At 62.4% G+C, this 12,786-nt stretch overlaps 1 protein-coding gene across 3 annotated transcripts; it reads right to left on the bottom strand.

Annotated features, from left to right (window-relative positions):
* Nucleotides 1-571: 571 nt before the first annotated feature.
* Nucleotides 572-9,846, bottom strand: RHPN1 (rhophilin Rho GTPase binding protein 1). 3 transcript variants are annotated; one of them, XM_043484292.1, is made up of 15 exons: nucleotides 9,651-9,846; nucleotides 6,662-6,777; nucleotides 5,514-5,642; nucleotides 5,090-5,165; nucleotides 4,460-4,537; nucleotides 4,049-4,173; nucleotides 3,791-3,957; nucleotides 3,392-3,585; nucleotides 2,866-3,022; nucleotides 2,681-2,785; nucleotides 2,259-2,453; nucleotides 1,878-1,954; nucleotides 1,523-1,669; nucleotides 1,277-1,438; nucleotides 572-945 (listed from the first exon to the last, which is right to left on the bottom strand). In XM_043484292.1, the coding sequence occupies exons 1-15, from the start codon at nucleotides 9,729-9,731 to the stop codon at nucleotides 775-777; spliced, it is 1,980 nt and encodes a 659-aa protein (XP_043340227.1). In that variant the 5' UTR covers nucleotides 9,732-9,846; the 3' UTR covers nucleotides 572-774. The 3 variants fall into 3 exon arrangements, with proteins under 3 accessions (XP_043340227.1, XP_043340228.1, XP_043340229.1); XM_043484293.1 differs by lacking the exon at nucleotides 572-945 and having other exon boundaries at nucleotides 1,288-1,438; nucleotides 1,523-1,647; XM_043484294.1 differs by lacking the exons at nucleotides 572-945; nucleotides 1,277-1,438 and having other exon boundaries at nucleotides 1,657-1,791.
* Nucleotides 9,847-12,786: the final 2,940 nt, after the last annotated feature.

The raw sequence follows: 12,786 nt of genomic DNA, 5'->3' as shown, positions 1-12,786 counted from the left end.
ACCGAGGGACAGCAGAAGGCATGCAGTAGTTGGCCTCTGCTGGGACACCACTCAGATGGGAGGCTGTGCTGTGGGCACCTGGGCTGTCTGTGGAGGGAGGGGCAGGGCAGGAGGGGAGCTGGTCCTTCTCCAGCCTGTGGGGCGCCAGGTGGACCAGTGGGAGGGGGGGTGCCCGGCAGGGGTCACTGCAGGCCAAAGAGAAGCTGGGCTTGGGGCCGAGGTCCTGAGGGAGGGTGTGGACAGGGGGCGGCATGCTGGGAGGAAGGGGACAGGAGAGCTCAGCCAGGGGTCTCAGGAGCCCAGCACAGGGGCAGCGGGCCTCTGAGCTGCAGGGGCCGCTGCCACAGATCCCCCTAGCCTGCCCCCTTCTCCCGTGACAGCTCCTTCCAGTCCGAGAGGAGTCCATGGACACCTCCACTGGGGAGCTGCCCTCAAGTGGACAGTCGGGGCACAGGAGGACAGGGCAGGTCAGACACAGGCTCCTGGCATGTGGGACTCAGTGCCCAGAGTGACTGTGGCACTTCTCGTGTGGGTGCTGCACCTGGCCCCTGGCACTGGGCTCAGACACATCTCATCAGACACCGTCTTTAATGGGCAGCTCCAGGCACTGGGTGGGGCAGCAGACTGGCTGAAGTTTCTGGGTCCTGGATCGGGAAGGCCTGCATGGGGTCCTCACTCCCAGCCAGCTGGAGCCTGCGCTGGGGCCCATGTGTGGGGGGAGCCGGCCCCGCACCACCACCCTGGGCAACCCAGAGGGTAAGGGCAGCGATCAGCTCAGGGCTGTGGGGCTGGGGACAGCGTCCTTCCAGTCTTGCCCCTGTTGGCCTTGCGGTTCCAGCCAAGGAGGGGCCTGGGCCTGGGCCTGGCTCGTGAGGGCACTGGTGTCTCCTGGCCACACTCCTTCTGGCTCCTCAGAAGCCCCCCAAGGGCTGGCTGGCGGTCCCCCTGTGTTCAGCATGGAAACGGACGTGGGTCAGCTCCCCTGGCCTGGCCTGCTTGTGGCCAGCTGGTGAATGCCAGGGGATGAAGTGGTGGGGACTCAGGGGATGGGGGTCCATGTAAGGATGGTCATGGAGCGGGGCCCCCATAGGTTTGCCCTGCTCGGGGGGCAGCACTCCAGAGGCAGCCTCTGCCCGGAGCAGCTGAGGGGCGGGCTGGGCCTCATGGAGGACTGTCCCGGCACCCTCGTAGCATCCGTGGGTATTTGGGGCCTGGCCAAAGGCCAGGGCTGGGGTGGGACAAGGAGTTAGGGACCCTCCCAGGGCCCTGGGCTCACCGAGATGGGCAGCTCAGTGGCGGGCAATGGCGTGGCCACCTGCAGGCTCACGCCCCCGTCGCCCACGCCCTGCAGCTGGGCCACCACCTCCGCGTGCTTCCACCACCTGCACGGCTGCCCGCTCACCGACACGATGTAGTCACCCTCCTTCAGGCCGGCCTCCTGCAGCAGACCGGGAGAGTCCCGCCGCACCCCTCCACTTCTGGGTGGTCCCACCTTCCCCGCCCCCCGGTGAGGGGGCCTTACCGCAGCCCGGCCCCCCGGAACAACGGCAGCAATGAGAACGGGCGAGTCTCCCCGCAGCGTGAAGCCGAAGCCTCCCTCTCCTCGAGACAGGTGGACAGGCCCCACCAGTCGCCAGTGGTTCTTGGCTGAGAACACGGACAGGGGCCCCTGGGGGGTCAGAGGTCAGAGGCCGGGCTGGGTTGCTGCACTTGGAGGGGCCCCCCGGCCTGGAGCGCCCTTGCTGCCATCTCTCCATTCAGTGACAGAGACCGGTGGTGTCTGCAGGGGGCCTGGGCGGGGGCGGAGGGCGGCCCTGGAGGACCTGCGTGAGCACCAGGAGAAAGCTGAGGAGGGGGAGGCCTGGGAGGGTGCTCACCAGCCTGTGGAAGATATCAGCCACCTTCACCCGGGAGAAGCTGGGTGTCCTGCCTTCTGGCCTCTGCTGCGTCTTAGCTGAAAGGATGGTGAAGGGAGGTGGGGCTGAGTCCAAGGCTCAGGGTCCCAGGGTGGTGGCCTGAGGTGCAGCCGTGTACTCTGGCCCCCCTGGGCACCACCAGCAGGAGGAGCCTGGTGGTTCTGGCGTCTGACGTCCATGGGGGGCGGGGCAGGAATGAGCAGCGGGGAGCTGCCACCGCGGCCCGGCTCCTCCTCCGAGGGCCCTCCGTGTGGCACACGGAGCTTGATCGCAGGGGCCTCTGCCTGCCGCCCGCCACCCACGCCCGGGCAAAGACACACCCACCCCAGGGCCGCTGCTTACGCTGGACGTCAGGGGCCTCAGTGGCCTCGTGGAAGTCGTCCTCCAGGTCGAGCTCCGAGTACTTGGCCAGAGAGCGCCGCAGCGCCCGGGCCAGCACGGCCTGCAGCAGGTCCTCCCGGCGCAGGGCCCGGCACACGGCGTGCAGCTGCAGTGCTGCCTCCTGCCCCAGGAGGGCCCGCCTCAGGTGGGCCTTGCCTGCGGGGACCGAGCTGTCTCGCGCTGCTGGGCCCCTCCAGGCCCCCACCCCACATGCAGCCCGAGGAGGGCAGGTCAGGGCTTCCGAGTTCATCCTGGTTTCGCCGGGGAAGAGCTGCCTCCCACGGCTGCCTGCCCTGCCCATGAGGCCACCCGTGCTGCTGGGGCCCCACGAGGAGTGACAGCTGGAGGGGGGCGCTCACGCCGGCAGGGGCCCAGGGCCTTACCCAGTTTGCTGCGCTCCTCGCGCTCCTGGGGCAGCGCCGGGCTCCGGGCCTCAGCTGAGGCCAGGAACACCTGCTCGAGGACGGGGAGCTCCGACTCGGCCACCGCTGGAGGTCAGAGAGGGCGGTGAGCCGCCGCACGGGCCCCTGGCGGCACGGCACGCGGGCATGCGGGGAGGGGCACTCACGGGCGCCGTCACACAGGCCCAGGGCCGCGTGGTAGTGGGCCAGGGCGTGGAAGTGCTCGGCCTTCACGTGCACCAGAGTGGTCCAGGCGAAGGGCACGTAGTCCTGGACGGGCGGCTGGGCCATGGTCCGATGCACCAGCCGGTACTCGGCCGCCACCTGCTGGCGCACAGGGGGACGGAGGGCGCTGCCGCGAGCCCAGCGGCCTGGGCCCCGGCCTCTGCCCACCCTGGGGCCCCGCCTCCACCAAACTTCCAGCGGCCCTGCCCCACACCGAGCCGAGCTCAGGGCTTGGGGCCCCCAGTCCCTGCCCTGGTTGGCATTGCCCCAGACGTGGGGACTCAGGGCCCCGGGACCCTGAACAGCCCCCCGGAGCTCACGAGGACAGCTGGCTTCGAGAGACTCTGCAGCCGCCCCTCCCGGCCCCGGCCCCGGTCCCGCCCCGGCCCCGCCCCTCAGCTCAGCGGGCACCTGAGAGCCGCAGCCTGGCCCGTCCCCCGGGACAGCCGCCCCCCGCCCTGCCCTCACCTGGGCCGCCTCCTGGGCCAGGCGCAGCTGGGCCAGGCAGTCGTGGGCGGCCCCGGGGGCCTGCAGCAGGAGGCCCTCGAAGACACACTCCTGGGCCTGGGCGTTCATGAGCTGCTCCAGCATGGACAGTGAGGCGGGGCTCATGTCCGGGCTGGGCGCGTGGGAGAAGTTCTCCCTCAGGAGGCTGAAGGCCCCTGCGGGGGAGGGGGGCTCAGAGGGGCTCAGCTGGGCTGCCCGCGGAGCCCCGAGCCCCTGGGCCCCCCTCAGAGAGCCTGTGTGTGCTTAGCCCTTCAGGCTAGGGGGCCACCACGCCTGTCCCCCGACCCCAACTCTGGCCCTCGAGCCTGGAAGTAAGGACTGCACAGGTACACCTGTGGTGCCAGGGTCTGGCGGCCTCACCAGCAGCCCTCTGAAAGGACTCCACGGCGCGGCCGATGCCCTCGGGGCAGGAGCGGTTCTGGCGAGCCCCGATCTGGGTGTGCAGGGCACCGATGTTGAACAGCACGCTGCCCTTCTCGAAGGCCAGGGCCCGCTGCTGGGCTGGGAGCCCCGTCAGCGAGTCATACCTGCAGGGTTGCATCAGGCTGGGAAGAGTTCCCTCAAGAAGCTGGGGGTCTCAGGAGCGGCCCCGGGGCTCCTACCCACCCCAGCCCCTACCAGTGGAAGAGCAGCCCGAGGCTGCGGGCAGGTGTGACAAAGCGTGCCTCCAGGAAGCAGAGCTGGTTGTAGTAGGCCGTGAGCAGCTCCAGGCCGGCCTTGCTCCGGCTGGGGGTCCGCGTGGCCTGCCAGATGGAAGTAAGCTGGGTCCTACCGCCCCCACCCACCCCAGGGCACACATGGCAGCCCAAGGGATGTTACAGCTCCAGGGGACGTCTCAGGGTCTAGGGGTGAACATGGTCACACCTGCCCTCCCTGGGGTTGCTGGGGACCACACGTGCCACTCCAGGGGACTGCAGGCCGCTGGGGCGGGAGGCTGGGCAAGGTCCCTGGGGCGGGCACGGGCACAGAGCAGCCATTCCCAAAGGCCAGCAGTCTTCTCACCTGGGGGCTAGGGGGGCCAAAACCCACCTGCCGCAGGTCCTCCAGCTCCCTGATCTCAGCCTCGTAGGAAGCGCCGTCCTCCCCAAAGTGCCTGCAGATCAGCTCCTGAGGTGGTGGGGGGGGGTGGGGGGGTGGGGCTGGGTGCAGGACTTCCCTGGAGCCTCCCAGCTCAACATGGCTGAAGCCCCATAGCGAGGGGACCCCCACCACAGATGTGGGGCCCAGGGACTCAGGGATATCTCTACTGGAACCCCTTACCCTTATTAACTCCCATGAGCCAAGTGCCACCTGCCAGCAGACACCTGAGGCTGAGGCTGAGGCACCTTCCCCCTGGCCTGGCTGCAGGGACTTGGGAGTGCCCACAAGGCCTCCCAGAGCCTGAGGGTTTTCTCAGCACAGGCTCTGACTAGAGGGGCAGCCTCCAGCCAGCGGAACCCTCAGAGCAGGAGTCGGGGACCCTGCAGCCATCCTGGAACCTCCAGTTTTGCAGACATCCATCCCAGGGTGCGTTCTTCTGCAAAGCCCACCCAACCAAAATCTCCTCTGGCTGTGGAGGCTAGGTGGCTCCAGGTCAGACCCTTCTTCCCTCTGAGTCCTCACCTCAGTGAGACCGCTGACCAGGAAGCCCCCGAGAGCTGAGCCCAGGCTGGCACTCACCTTCAGGGGTGGGGCCCAGTCCAGGGGCTTGGTCTCCTTCAGCCCCAGGGGGATCATGGGGGCAGTGACGCCTTCGCTAGAAGCAGAAGTATTGAGTCCAAACTCTAGGGCTGGACTCCGCTGTCCTCAGTGGCCCTGGAGTCACCCACCACTACTCCTGCTACACGGGACGCACCTCCCCCAATTCTGGTACACCACACCACGTCTCTCAGGTATTGCCTGGGTGCCAGCCCTGCACACACAGGCGTGGTGGTGGTGTTCTGCCTCACGCTCACACGCACACGCGCCTCTGGGGCCAGTCTGTGTCCTTGCACACACTTGCATGCACATGTGCCTTCAAGGCCAGTCTGTGTCCTTGCTCATGCTTGCACACACACGTGCCTCTGGGGCCAGTTCACGTCCTTGCACACACTCACAAACGCACCTCTCGGGCTGGGCCGTGTCCCCACTGCTGTCAAGCCCTGCCAGCTCCTCCTTCAGCAGCTGCAGGCTGGAGTTGACGTCGCTCAATTCCAGGGCCACAGTCTCCCTGACGCGGGCGTTGCTGGTAGCTCTAGAGGAGGGAGGCCGAGGTGAAGCCCTAGTGCTGCCAAGGGACCCACGCCCCAGGGCTTCATTGCAGCCCAAGCTCTGGAGCCCATTCCACAGTGATGTGCCAAGGGGCCCAGCCACCCTGGGAGGCAGTGGTGGGGTCCAGGGCCCACCAGATGACCCCCTCCTCTCTGAGGTTCCCTGTGGGTCACGCAGTTTCCTGTCTGTACATGTATGTCATGACTCTGGCCTGAGTACATGTGCTTGGACCCAGAAATTCCAGGGCGTAAGTCCTCCCACCACCTCTCACTCCCCCAGGACATGGCTCACGCCTGTCCTCTGGAAACTGGAAGGCAACTTCCCTGGAGAGATGGGGTCGGACTCCCTCTGTGCCTGCCAGAGGGACTGGCGGGTGCCCAGGAAGGCACGGGGTGGACAGGGAGGCCGGGCTGCTAAGGAAAAGGAGGGCCTGGCGGAGCCCTGGTCTGCAGCTGGCTTTGTGCCCACTGGTGGGGGCTCGGGCAGGCGAGGCCCTCTTCCCGGGCCTCAGATCAGCACCTGGAGAACAGGTGGGTGTGAAGGTCTGAGCATACAGGCTCCGAGGCGGACTCATTCCTGTGTCAAGGACTCATTCTCAGGTCCTCAATCTTGGGACACCTGTCACTTGCCACAGCTCAGCCTAAGAAGTGCAGCTGCTATGCTCATCCCGGTGGGGACATCCTCTCCAGCTTAGCACGGAACCTGGCTGGCCCTGAGCTGACCCTGCCAGTGAGGGCCACCAAGGTGGGGGCCTGAGTCATCTGTGAGCGTCCCTGCTGGGCAGTATGGCTGCCCCAGACCCTGGTGCGAAGTCCAGCCCTGCCTCTCAGGAGCCTGAACAGGAGGCCTGGTCATGGACTTACACATGGACCAAAAGACCAGGCACCCGCTGGGTCATTGCCTGCCCCGGAGTGAGCCTGCCTCACGGGGGCCTCCGGGAACACAGCCCTGCTTTCCTGGGGGTCCAGCCGGGGGCGGGTGTCCCGGGCAGCCAGCGCCCACCTGTACAGGTTCTCAGCGCCCGTCCGCATTCTCAGCTCCCTGTCGATCTGCTGGTGGATCCGGGCCCTGCGGCTCTGCAGGTGGCCATGCGATGAATCTGCCGGGAGGTCACAGCCCTGCGGAGAGGCCACAGGTCACCAGGGCCAGGCCAGCAAGGACATGGTGGGCGGGGACAGGGCTGGACTGCCCTGGGAAGACGCTGGGCCCGTTGGGTGCCGCTCTGGGGCTCAGAAGCCCAGCTGGAGCCCCTCCGGGAGACGGCCAATTGCTCCCCGCATCCTCCTGCACTTCTGAATTCCTTCTGTAACCCCCACGACCCGTCCCGCCCACATAAATGCCAGACCGCGCACGTCTAGATGGAGGGGATGCCCAGCCAGCTCCTGCCAGGGCACTGATGGAGAGCACCCTGACTGCAGGGTGCTGGGTCTCCCCTGGGCCACACGCTCTGTGGCCAGGCTCCGTCCTAGTTGGCTGCTTACTTGTGGCAAATGCCCAAACCACAGGCCCCAAGGGTCAATCCGCTCATAAGCAGCGGGCCAGGCCTTCTGGCATCCCCATCTGAGGTGCCTCAGTGTGGGTTCTGCCCTGCACACGGGCAATCCCGCCAGCCTGCCTGCGTCCCGGGCCCCAGGCAGGGAGCCCTGCAGCAGGTTCAGAGGGTGAGAGGTTTCCTCTGTGAGGGGAGGAGCTCTCAGGGCCCCAGTGGGACGGGTGCAGTTGCGGCCATTTAGGGACCTCCTGGCCTGGTCAGTCACCAGCCCGAGAGTTGGGAAGGACTTCTCAGAATGTTCTTCCTTGGACCATGTCCTCAGGCTCAGGTGGTCTCCTGGCCCTGGTACAGAACAGGGAAGAGGACATACTGCCTCCTAGGACCCCACCCTGAAAGCATAGACGTGCAGGGCTAACGCAGCCTCTCTGCAGTGGCCGCTGTCTTGCACAAATCTGAGGATGTATGTCCCCGCTGTCACACACAGAGCAGTCCCCGCCTCCTGGGGGCTCTAGCTTATCCCAGCCCCACAGCAGGAGGCACCCTAAAGAAGGCCTTACTCTCTTGCACAGACAAGACTCATGGCACATGGCCACCTTGGATTACAGTTCAATGTTTCCTCCACATTCCAGTATTCTCAGGAGAGATCAATCAGGGAAGACTTCCTGTAGGAGGAAGCATTCTTCTGGGACTTCCAAGTGGTCCTGAGGTAACTGGGGAGAGGGGACTTGTCCCCATTGAACAATGGGAGAGAGACAGCAACCACCTTGGATGACTGCCTGCTGGGGGACTCTGGGCAGGTCCTCATTTGTAGACAGAAAGGGGGCTGGTGTCAAGGTGGCACCAGGCAGGAAGAAGTCAAAATACAGCTCTCCTCTCTCCGCTCTGCTAGTTGAGTGTCTGTCTTCCCACTGGCCTTCACCTCTTCCCCATGGTACCTCCCATACCCACTTGGTGCAGAAGGGAATGAGAAGAGGACACAGGCAGTCTCCCTTCCAGGAGGCCTGAGAATCCGGAACAGGGGGCAGGCCACAGCCGAAGCTTTACTCCTCTCCCTCTGATGGTCCAGCTGCACAGCTCCAGCCTAAGGTTCTGAGTGAGCAGCATGGCTGTCTGCTGGGGGAGGGGCGCCCCATGTACTGGGGAGAGGCTGCCAGCCCTGCGGGGCTGTCCTGTCAACACAGCTCACTGGGTGTCCGATGTCAAGTGCTCCCGGAGAGATGTGCTTGAAGTCAGGAGACCATAGTCCCCTCTGAGGCCTGCAGTCAGCACCCCTCATGGCCTTGTGACCCCAACGCACCCTCCAGGATGCAGGTTGACTGCATGACTTGGTAGGAAGTGTGACTGCGGCCCAATGTGCAGTGCTGGGTGGGCGAGAGCCACGCTCACCCCCATTTCCACACCGGGTGGTGAAGGGGTCTGCCAGCTCACGCATGTGTGGAACAACCCCCACCTGATGGAGAAGAGCAGCGAGCCTCTCCCACGCCCTCCCTGCTGCAGCCCTGGCAGCACTGGTCTAATGGATTCCCCAGAAGCCCAGGAGGAAATGGCAGGGGCAGTGGCCAGAACTGGCTAAATGTGCAGGCAACTAGGCCAGCACAGGTCTGGTAACAGACTGCAAGATGGTTGGCGGGGCCAGGCCTCACCCTCCCTGGTGTAGGTGCAGCTATGCTTGGTGGTACAGGACTGAAAACTCTTGTGTATTTGGATGCCCAAGGCCTGGCATAAACACTGGGAAGCCTCTCAGTGACTCCCAGGGAACGACCAGGCTCCCAGGCTGCAAGGTGAGGCAGCCAGAGCGCACCTCCTCCTCAGACACAGACTCAAATGTCTCCACCCTCCTCCCTTCTACCGCTTCCTCAGTCCTCCTGGAAATGGTCCACAGTCCACAGCCCCCGCGGAATCAGGGATTTCAGGAGGCGGCAGAGGTGCGGGGAAGTGAGGAGGGCCAAACCACCCTGCTGGGAAATCCTCCAGCCATTTCCTGTACCCGGCGGGCATCAGGCACCTGTTGCTAAAAGTTCCATCAAACACAGAGCTGGGTGGCCAGGGCACAGCCGAACAGCCTTAGGAGAGAGGGAACAGCTAGGAAAGGAGGAAGACAGATGCCAGGAACAAACACGAGGGCCACGGGCTGTCACTGACCAGAGCCCAGCACCTGCCAGAGAAGGGGGTCCTGGAGTGGTGGAGAAAACCACGAGCTGGACTTGCGCTCCGACCTGTTCCGGTCGACGCAGGAGGGGTCCCCCAAACTCACTAGACAGGAGCCCAGCGGCCGGGCTCTGGCTCCGCACGGGTTCCCAGTTCCCCAGCGTCAAGCTCACCTTGCCTCTGAGGGGCGTGCGATACGCGACCTTTCGCCCCGGAGTCCAGCGGCGCGCTCGGACGGGAGAAACCAGTGCCGATCCCGCAGCCCAGCGCTCGCCGGCGGCAGCGGGCAACAGGTGCGGCCGGGTCTGGGAACCCACCTCCCGGCGCCCCCCGCCCGCCAGGCGCTCCCACCTTGCGGACGGTGCCAGCCGCTCGCAGCCGGGCCCTTTCCTCGCCGTCTCCCGGGCCGTCCGATCTGTCCTCGGGGACCATCGCCGCTCGCTCTTCGGGCCACGCCCGCCTGGAGGCCGTCGCAGGCGCAGGGACTCCGGGTGCGCGGGACCCCGCACTGCCCTCTCCTGGGGGTGGCTGCCCGGCCGGCAGGAGGGGCGGGGCGCAGGCCTCCGAGCGTGCGAAACTTCCCGCTGCCCAATCGGCGGCCGCGGCGACTCCGACGGACAGCAGCGCCGGCCAACTAGAGCGTGAGGGAGGTGGTTCCCGAAGCCAGGCTCTGCCCACTCGCGCCCGCGGAGCCCCGGGGGAATGTGGTCGCCCCTGGCAACCGCCGGCCGGCGGAAAAGGGAAAAACAAGGCGCAGCGCAGGGCCCAGGGGCAGTCCGGGTTCCACCTGCCGGGCGGCGGGGCCTCCGCGGGGCTAGTCCGTTATCCGCGATGGCTTGTTAACGGTTTTCCTGGCATGAGCGCCCGTGCAGCTCTTAAGGTCCCCTTTGCTGTCTCCGCTTGGGGACCTAGGCTCTGGCCTGGTGGCCAGAATCCGCTTCCAGAACCTTCCTCGGGAACCCGCTTCTGGAGCCTACACTCCAGAACCTCCCCTAGACAACTTACTTCCAGAGTCATCTTACTTTCACCACCTACATCTAGAACTGACTCCCGGGACCGGCCTGCCTCCAGAACCGAACTCTCCCTAACCTGCTCTCACCGCAGGGTTACCCCCCAGGCCCTTCATAATTTCTCTAGTTGGCAACTCTGTAACGCACTCAGATTTCATGTGGGGCTCACCTCACCGAAGAGCAGGGGCAGGAACACCAGAGCATAAGCAGTAGCCACAGCACATCTTCATCAGGTTCCGGTAAAGTTCCAGCCTTGTCCATCGTAACCATCTCCCCACGGTCCCTGCCATGCCTCGGTGCAGAGCCCTGGGCCCCTCCCCAAATGGCCACGCCAGATCTTGTAGTTCCCCAGAGCTAAATCCTGTAAACTAAGTTCCTTGGCCCACCCTGGCCATCTGAAACAATAGTAACAACAAAATAAGGTAATTGTTAACTCTGAGGAAAATAAAATGTAACACATAATATTACCTGACTCAGCTGTGTATTTCAGGCTGCCCTGGCAGCTTGGCCATAAGACCACCATAAGGAGTTTCTGTTAGGAGGAGGGGAGAGGGGAAGGGTGAAGAAAAGTGGGTGAGAGAAGCTGAAGCTTCATTCTGCTGAGGGGAAGTCAGTAGATAAGGCCTCAGTTAGAAAGCAGAATTCCAGATGCAGAAGCATGTGGTCTGGGACTTCCCTGGTGGCGCAGTGGATAGGAATCAATATATCCATCTGCCTACATGGAGGACACAGGTTTGATCCCTGGTCCAGGAAGATTCCACATACCATGGAGCAACTAAACACCACAACTACTGAAGCCCGCATGCTCCAGAGCCTGTGTTCCATTACAAGAAAAGTCACTTCAAGGAGAAGTCCCTGTACGGCAAGGAAGAATAACCCGTACTAGCCACAACTAGAGAAAGCCTGCACAAAGCAGCGGAGACCCAGCACAGCCAAAAACAAATAGATAAATAAAGAAAAACCTCCAGTTGCAGATGCATGTTCTTCGGAACTGTGGGATTCAACACCAAATCTGCAGCTCAGAGTTACAAGCAGTCACCCCTGGAGAGGCGGTGGGGTGCTGGAGGAGGTTCCTTCTTGGCTCAGCAGGTCTTGGAGACCTGAGGCTGGTAAAGCCCCAAACCTTCTATAACAAAGTAACCCCAAAACTTGTGTTTTGAAGAATGGATGTCTAGTAAGTGACAACAAAAAGGATCCAAAATGAAAGGAAACCTTTGGAAATGAAGAGATACTTCTAAATAAGGTGTGAATTAGAAGAAAGAACACGAACTGCATGTTACCTAAAAAATAACTAGAAAGTAAATAACATTATATAAAATTTATAGAACAAAAGGAAATTCTGTAACTTTATGTGAGTTTATTACTATGTAGATATCATATATATGTGAGGTAAATTAACCAAATTAAAAAAAAAGGAGGAGGAAATAACAAAACATTTAAAGCTGACATCAGTTACATAGCAAAGAAACTGAGGATTTGAGGGAAAAAATTGATTAATCCCCAAGAGGCCCAATCAGGGTGGGAAAAAAGATTTTATCCGCTGGACTCCGCCTCTGATTGCATAAGATTGGGTGCATTGCTTAGCCCTGGGGAGTGAGATGTTTATTATTTTTCCCCAGGTCACCACTCACAGGTGGGTGGTGGCAGCAGGTGCATCCGCAGGGGTGTCCACCACAGACAGTGAGCCTCACAGTGGAGGTGAGGTTACTTCCTCTGGGCTAATTTCTGGTTTCCAGGAAGGAAGAAGCATCAGGAGGAAAACAAGACATCCCCCCAGTTCCCCCAGAACTTTGTCACATGGCCTCATGTGTCTGCATGGGAGGCTGCAAATGCACTGTCCTTGCATGCCGTCCCAAAATAATTGTGGTTCTGTCTGTCAGTACAACCAGGGTGGGTTTGGATCCCCACAAAAGCACAAGTACACCACATCAAGAAAGGAAAAGAGACAATTACCAAGGCACGGGGAGATAACTACAAACCGTGAGAGAGCATTATGACAGTAAACTGGTCTGGAGAAGACAGATGATTCTGTTCCCAAATATCAACGATCAAAGCTGACCCCAGAAAAGTGGAAAAACAAGGATAGACCAATGAGTATAGAACAAACTGCTGAAAGGGGCACCAATGAGTATAGAACAAACTGCTGAAAGGGGCACCAGACTCAACAGTCCTGCAGCAAATCCATCTGAGAGCAGACATCTCCTCCACTTCTCAGAGGACCCCGGCCTGTAGGACATGGAGGGACACGGAACGGCTTACAAAGGTCAGAGGCCCACGGCTAACGAGGAGAGGCCAGGAGGCCCTGCATGGCTCTGCCCACACAGCTGAGTGTCAGAACCTGCTGGCATCTGCCTGCCCTGCCCCTGTTGTTACAGAATCCGCCTGGGAGGGGCGGCCAGTCAGCCCCAGAAGGCAGAGACCTCCGTGCAAGAAATTTAACCAAAAAAACCCCCTATTAGGACTAATTAGATAATTTG

This window comes from Cervus canadensis, chromosome 12 (assembly GCF_019320065.1).
Source record: "Cervus canadensis isolate Bull #8, Minnesota chromosome 12, ASM1932006v1, whole genome shotgun sequence".
In the NCBI taxonomy this organism is placed as follows: Eukaryota; Metazoa; Chordata; class Mammalia; order Artiodactyla; family Cervidae; genus Cervus; species Cervus canadensis.
Note: the sequence above shows the minus strand (reverse complement) of the source record. Positions and strands in the feature narration are given on the sequence as shown.

Bases quoted from the DNA above. Each gene is read 5' to 3' on its own strand.
- RHPN1 (XM_043484292.1), bottom strand. From the start codon at position 9,731: ATGGTCCCCGAGGACAGATCGGACGGCCCGGGAGACGGCGAGGAAAGG. The intron at 4,174-4,459 runs GTGGGTTTTGGC...TCCATCTGGCAG, and splicing joins AGCTGGAGGACCTGCGGCAG to GCCACGCGGACCCCCAGCCG. The intron at 2,454-2,680 runs GTAAGGCCCTGG...CGGTCCCCGCAG, and splicing joins CGAGGAGCGCAGCAAACTGG to GCAAGGCCCACCTGAGGCGG.